Raw genomic sequence first — 7,101 nt, forward strand, 5'->3', positions numbered from 1 at the left:
TATAAGGTACGCTTTGAAAGCATTCCCGAGAAACACTTTGTGGGCATCTATGGTGGATGCTTACAAGGTCTCTAGGGACCTTTCAAAAATTATGTTAGATGAATTATTTTCAAAGTTCGAGTTGCATGAACAGACTAACACCAAAGTGGAAGAGAAAGGTGTAGCCCTTCTTGCAGGTACATCCAAAGAAAAGAAAATCAAAAAGGTGACAAAAGAAACTGACTCATCAGACTCTGAGAGCAACGACGAGGTCACAACAGAGCTGGTGAACTTGGTCCACAAGATGATACGAAAGAAGCACGGAATCAAGAAGTCAGAGGTGCAGAAGCTGGTACAAAAATCAAACTCCAACCAATCTTTAACTGAAAAAATGGATCTAAAGTGTTATGGGTGCAACAAGAAAGGTCATTTCGAAGCTAAATGCCTGAATCAGAAAAAGGAACGAAGATCCAAGAAGAAAGCGTTGAAGGCTACATGGGATGAATCATCATCAGAGGAGTCAGATGAAGAACCTACTACAAGCTTCCTCACACTTCCGGCAAGGGACGAACCAACGGAGACCGATAACGAGTCAGACACAGACTCGAGTTCAAGCCACGATGCCAAATCTATTCTAAAAAACAAAGTTAAATTATTGCATTTGATTAAAATAAAAATAAAAATAAAAATAAAAATAAAAAAAGTGCTTTCTAAAGGAAAGCATTAGAATTAAATCTATTAATATTTATTTATTGTTTTTAGAATCCATGCATGTCTGTGCATGTAGGTATAAATTATTCGCTCATGAAAAAAAAAACAAAAGCACGCTGAAATTTTAGTTTACATTAGGATTCACTAGACAATGGATGGAAATGATCCCCAATTGGTAATGGGTTGGTAAAACACAGATTAAGATTAAGCAGAGAACTTCACCCCATCGTCATCCGTTGATGTCCCCTTGAAGATTGCAACTTTACCTTTCTGCTCAAGTAGTTTCAGAGCCCGCACGAGCAAGCCACGATCAATCCCCACAAGCTCTTCAGTGATTGCAAAAGAACCAACACAAGTTCAGCTTATCGGCAAAAGATGCAATTTAAAGCTAGGATCCACAAAACTACCAATAGTTTGAGTAATTGTTATTGATAGGATTCACTTTCTAATTTTTTTTTCAGGTTCTAATACCAACCAACAGGGGCAAAAGAACTCATCTAAGTATAAATGCTGGAGGTTCAGAAAATTTCTAGGACAAACAGTTCAATGCATTCATCAAGTTAGTGTGACATTACCAGTGCCACGAGTTTCAATCCCCGACCGTATTTCTTCAATAGTCATAACACTGTCCTCAAACCCATTTTCTTTAACCTGAAATTTGCAGGGCTAAAAACAGTAAGCAACCATTGGGATTCTTTCGACTTCGTAATGTAGGTCCAAATCCTTAACTCACAAAGTTCAAAATATAATCAGCCCACTCTTGGATTCTTAACCAAAGTAGAAGACATTTCTTATGACCTTTGTCCATCCATTCTGCACGACCTGAAAGGAAAAAACAAGTCACGGAGAATAATACTTGCACTTAAAATCTAGCACATGAATTGTTATATTTAATTCACAGTTTTTATATTGGACTTGAAGTGCGTCATAACTTCAATAACTAAAAACAAACCTTCATTTACCAGAGCAGAAAGAAATACCTCCCTTGCCTCATGGCTTAGAGATCCTACATTCCAATTGTCAAACTTCTAGTTAGTTTTTGTCAGAAACAAGGGAAACTTGTTTGAAAGAGCTCCAGTCTGTGATCACTTATATTTTATGCTTCCATATCATTGAATGATTGCAAACAGCCATGTTAATTTCTAATGTATTCAAGTTTTACTTTATGTAGAATATCTTCTTGTTATTATCCTGTTAAAAAAAATCATTTGGATGCATTACATATCAAATTGGAGCTTTGCATTCAAATTCCTATGCACTAAAAGCAAAAAAAGGAAAAAGAGCATGATGTCTAGCTAAGCACGTACACAAAAAGAATATGTAATCAGCATAATGTCAACTAACTTTCAATTACTGGATTAGAAAAAAGGGGGAAATCTTCTTCTAATCCTATCACAAATATCCTTTGACTTCTGCAGTAGCCAAGTATCAGCTCTTTCCATAGCTTCACTTGATTATCACGTGTTTCTTTCACAGGCTGCAAACTAAAGGAAGAAAGAAGATAATGATTTAACTCACTTTCTCAAATCTCCAATCATGCAAACAATTAAATTTCACTAAAATGTGACACAATGAGGCATATGTGTGAAACTAGTTATACTTATCAAATGAAACAATATAATCAATGAGAAAAAAAATTTTAGTGATACTATATATTTATCAAAAATGGACCATACTGAACATTGGAGCATTTTGGAAAGAGCACAACAGTATGCATGTCATAGAATGAAGAATCATTAAACAATCTTGCTATTGTGACTCAATCAATGTAAAGGCTCAATTTATATATAACCAAGCTTCAACAACTCTTCTTAAATAGTTAAATAAAAAAGAATGTACAATAATAGTTGATAGGTTTGTATCAGGTCTGGCCTATGATCAATATCCAGTATACCCAATTCAGTTGGTCCAAGTACCAAGACTGCTGACTGGATACTGGGTCTAGTACTTGTCCGAAGCAATGCAGACCAATGTACTGTTTTGTATAATCTACGATGGCAGTACTCCCTAGCTATTCTGCCTTGTCCCAAACCATCAAAAACACACAGCTACATAATATATATTCCTTTTTTTTCTTACCAATTCACTAACTCTAGCAAACAAAACCTATGTAAAAACTGTATTCTCTTTAAATTTTCTTTGTACTCTTTAAACTCTGTGCAGAATAGGGATGGCAAAGACTAACAAATGTTTGGATAGGAGAAGCTGAACAACACGAGTAAGGCTAGTACATCTTTGTCCTTTCTCCTAAAAAATAGTCGGCTTCCGACACCAAGACAGTGAAACAACTATCAATGAAATACAATCAATATTCCCTTAGCATATTCACATCTCACTCAATTTACATCTACAATGAACTAATTCAATATGTTTCAGGTAAAAAGAGGCTGATTCAGTGCATGAGTGAAACAAAGGCTTCTCAATCAATCTGAATATGACCAAAAAAAACTAGGTTACTTGAAAAACTTATGTAGGATGGTAGGAGCTCTCTGGTCTTGTTGATTATCGCACCGATACACAAACAGCCAGGTCCAGTATTAAATGGGCATGGGTGTGAGGCAAATCCAGGAATAAAAAGACTGAATTGAATGGCCAATACAAGCCAATTGAACAAGAAAACAAGATGAGTAGTCCACATTTCATGGACAATTTACTTTATCAAGTTATAAAAGTTTACTTCACTGTTTTTGCACATACAACAGACATTTCAAGATGAATACAAATTTACAAAAGTTTTAAACCAGACTAATAAACATGGACACATACAGACCTGTCTCAAGTGTCATTATGATATTTTTGTCAATATCATGCAATCAGACCCATTGGATTGGTATTGGTCCAAACAAAGTTTTGAAAAAATCATAACCTAATGTTTTGTCTGTCTAATTTTTGGCAGTAGTTATTCAAGAGCAAGGCTTGACACATAAACATTAAACATCAGGAGGTAACACACCATTTTGCATCAAACTATAGATGCAAGTCACCTAACCAAGCAAATAATATTCATATGGAGGAGAATAGAAATATAAATTGTTACTAGGAAAAATAATTGTCATGTACTATTTACTACATGGTTATAACAGCTAAGAGGAAATTACAATCTCAGTAGTTGTCTCATGTGCAATAAATCAAGTAAAAGGACTACGAAAGTTTGATTTTCAGGGTAACTTCAGCAATGGCAAGTGTGGTCCTAGAAATGCTGGTTCCTAGAAAGGTGTCATTACACTACAACATGCTTGGTTTGGCTAATATAAACGTGGCTTTCTTATGCTTGGTTCAAAGGCAACTTTAAAACTATTTTAAGGGTTAAACCCCCACCGAAACCTAGCCAATTGGGTTAATATCTCGAGCAAGCCCACAAAATGAGAACCAGATTGGCCTGGGCCATCTTCCCAAAAAACCTCATGACTGACCAAGAAAATCTATCAGATCCAAGGACCCTACCCATGCCACAACAGCACACATCATTAATGATTAAATCACAACTAGAGGGACACCACACATATGTACTGGTGAAGGGACAGCAGATTGATTCCTCCTCGCCAAATGGGAACCTCACAAATACTCTGTCACTCTTTCAAACCTCACTCCAGTATTATATTCAAGACTGCTACCCAACTCAGTCACTATGATGGCTAACTCAGAAATGAAGGGCCATTTGATAAGCTATCTCCGCTCAATGAAAACAGTATCAGACTCTATAGAGTTATCAGACTCTATAGTTAAAGAACTAATACACTAGTGTGTATGATCGACAACACGAAAGGTGTTAAATTAAGCCCAAAAAGAAGGTGCTAATTCATGGCCTTATATAAGATTGGATTCCCTCATGTACAGGGTAAATATGCTTTACCTTACTCTTTTCTTGAGACTTTGGACTGTACACCCACTGAACCCATTCTTGTCATGCCTCTCTTTTTTATTTGTGGGATCAACATTCAGCTCACAATCTCCTCATCATATTTGGTTTTCCATCAAGTCAACAAAGGAATCCAGTCTAGTCATCAACAGACACCAAATCAAAAGTTTAACATAACGTTTCAAACCAAAACCAAATTATGATCCAACGATCAAGAAACTAAATATAATTGAACTTTTCCAGTTTGGTTCAGTTTAAGTAACACATTTCATAAATTTATAATGCAAACAAGAAAACAAATATTGCAAGAAAGAAAATTTTGAAAATAAATTGAAGATAAATTCCAGATCGGTTCATCCGCAATAAAAAGAAAGAAATTAAAAATTTTTCAAGAACATAAAATATTCAAAATTGACGCATCTGCAATAAATGAAATTAAATTGGGAAATATTCAAAATTGACGCATCTGCAATAAATGAAATTAAATTGGAAAATATTCAAAATTATTGCATCTACAATAAATTAGAGATTTGATTTTTGTTATTTGATAATTAATATTTTCTATTTGAGTAATAATAGGGAATAATTATAATGTTGTTAGATTAGTCTATTTTTTTATTTAGAATATTTATTTTCATATTTACTTGCTGTTGAGTTGAGTCTATAAAAAGAGCGTCATGTATTTTAATTATCTTTGAATTAATATAATTTTCAATTTGACTTCACTATGTGAAGAGTTTTTTCTTTATGTGAAGTTATTTCCTTATTTGCTCTAACAATTTCGTTCCTAACACCTGGGTTGGTCGACAGTTCAAAGTTGGTGTTATGTCAATTGGTATCAAAGTCGAAGCCTGGTGGTTGAGTTTCAGTACTAGTTATCCTTTCATTCCCCATCATCCTCAAGTTTCGACAGCATTCTTGTCCATGACTCCTTCCTTGTTCTCCATTAATAGTGTTCCAATCAGATTTTCACACCTCGCCCTCGTGATATCATCAGCCTCACCATTTCAAAAAATGAAAAAACAAATTATTGTATTGTAGTAACAAAATAGCAAAAATAATCAACAAGGGGAGAGAAAAGGAAAAAAAATAAGAAAGAGAATGAGAGAGTGAAAAACAAGTTGTCATAAAAAAAGAAAAGAAAATAGAGAATAAAAAAAGAGGGAGAAAAGTGAGAATAAAGGACAAAAATTATTGTTCTAAAAAAAAGTGGAAAAAAAAGAGAAAGGAAAATTATAGAGAGCAAGACAAACACGAACCCATCATACATTGGCATGAAATGAAAAGACAATTAACAAAAAAAAATATCCTGCTAAACTTTAAGAGACGATTATCTAACAAGTACATATCCGTACTATCTTAAATGTGTCTCCTTGAATTTTTCCTCAATAGATGCAACCCCGACTTTCTCTTTAATGTTCTCATTTCTTATCTTATCCATTCTCATATATCCACACATCCACCTTAACATCCTCATCTCTACAACTTTCATTTTCTACTCATATACTTGAGTAATAGCCTAACCTTCAACTTCATATAACATAGCATAGCAGGTCTAACCATCGTTTTATAAAAAATTTCTTTAAATTTTAGAGGTATTTTACGATCACAAAGAACACCCGACGCTCTCCTCCATTTTAACCATCCTATTTGTATTCTATGTAAGATATTTCTTAATCTCTCTATCCTTTTGCAAAAATGATCCTAAATACTTAAAGCTCTCAATTACAGTTATAGACAACTCGTCATCTCCTATTTAAATACTTGTCTCATTATATCTAATATTACAAAACTTAAATTTCATATATTCTATTTTTACTCTACGAAATATAAAACCTTTCACTTCCAATGTTTCTCGTCAAGATTCACGTTTAGCATTTACTCCTTCACGTATCTCATCTACAAAATAATATCATCTACAAATAACATACACCACAGTAGAACCATCAATTTGGATTAGGCCCAAAGGGTTGGCCCACTCCGCCAAACAATTTAAACGGATTTGATTAAAATTTTATCAACCCATTTTAAGATGAGTTCAGACAGGCCGACCAGCTTGTGCCCACGACCCACACGAGTTAGCCCGCGGGTTGAGAAAAAAATTCTTCCAAAAGTTTTTTTATTAAACTTAAATTTTTTATGTTTTTAATTATTTTATCGAACTATTTGGTTATGTAAATGATACATGAACTATTGTGTGATGTGGAATCTCTAAAGGAGTCTTCATTGGAAACATAAGCTCTTTTATGATGATTAGTGAATGGTGATTCCATATTTCTATTATGGTAGATCTAGTGGAGTGGTGATTGGCATTTATTTATTTTTTATAATTTTTTTAATAAACGACAATAATTATTATTTATCAATGATCCCACCCTTATTTTCAATCCCGTTCTGTGTAACATTCTCTACTGTTTTATTTTTTTAGGCCTATGGGCGCCTAACCTGCAATCCGCCTTAGGTAAATCCCAGCCCGCTAAGGTGATGGGTCGGTCCACCCCGCCAAATGTTGGATTTTTTTTTGGTTGGCTCGTCTTGCTGCAAGACAGTCC

General features: G+C 34.3%; 1 protein-coding gene across 1 annotated transcript; it reads right to left on the reverse strand.

Annotated features, from left to right (window-relative positions):
• Positions 1-746: 746 nt before the first annotated feature.
• On the reverse strand, positions 747-4,640 carry LOC141817584 (vacuolar protein sorting-associated protein 25-like; the record flags this gene model as incomplete). The annotated part of the gene is made up of 6 exons (XM_074705221.1): positions 747-1,016; positions 1,266-1,341; positions 1,424-1,512; positions 1,643-1,696; positions 2,035-2,174; positions 4,544-4,640. Coding segments are annotated over 6 exons (578 nt in total), but the record flags the coding sequence as incomplete, so codon positions are not given.
• Positions 4,641-7,101: the final 2,461 nt, after the last annotated feature.

This window comes from Curcuma longa, unplaced genomic scaffold (assembly GCF_044706935.1).
Source record: "Curcuma longa cultivar G26 ecotype Majalengka, Jawa Barat unplaced genomic scaffold, ITB_CL_G26_1.1 contig_21070, whole genome shotgun sequence".
NCBI lineage: Eukaryota > Viridiplantae > Streptophyta > Magnoliopsida > Zingiberales > Zingiberaceae > Curcuma > Curcuma longa.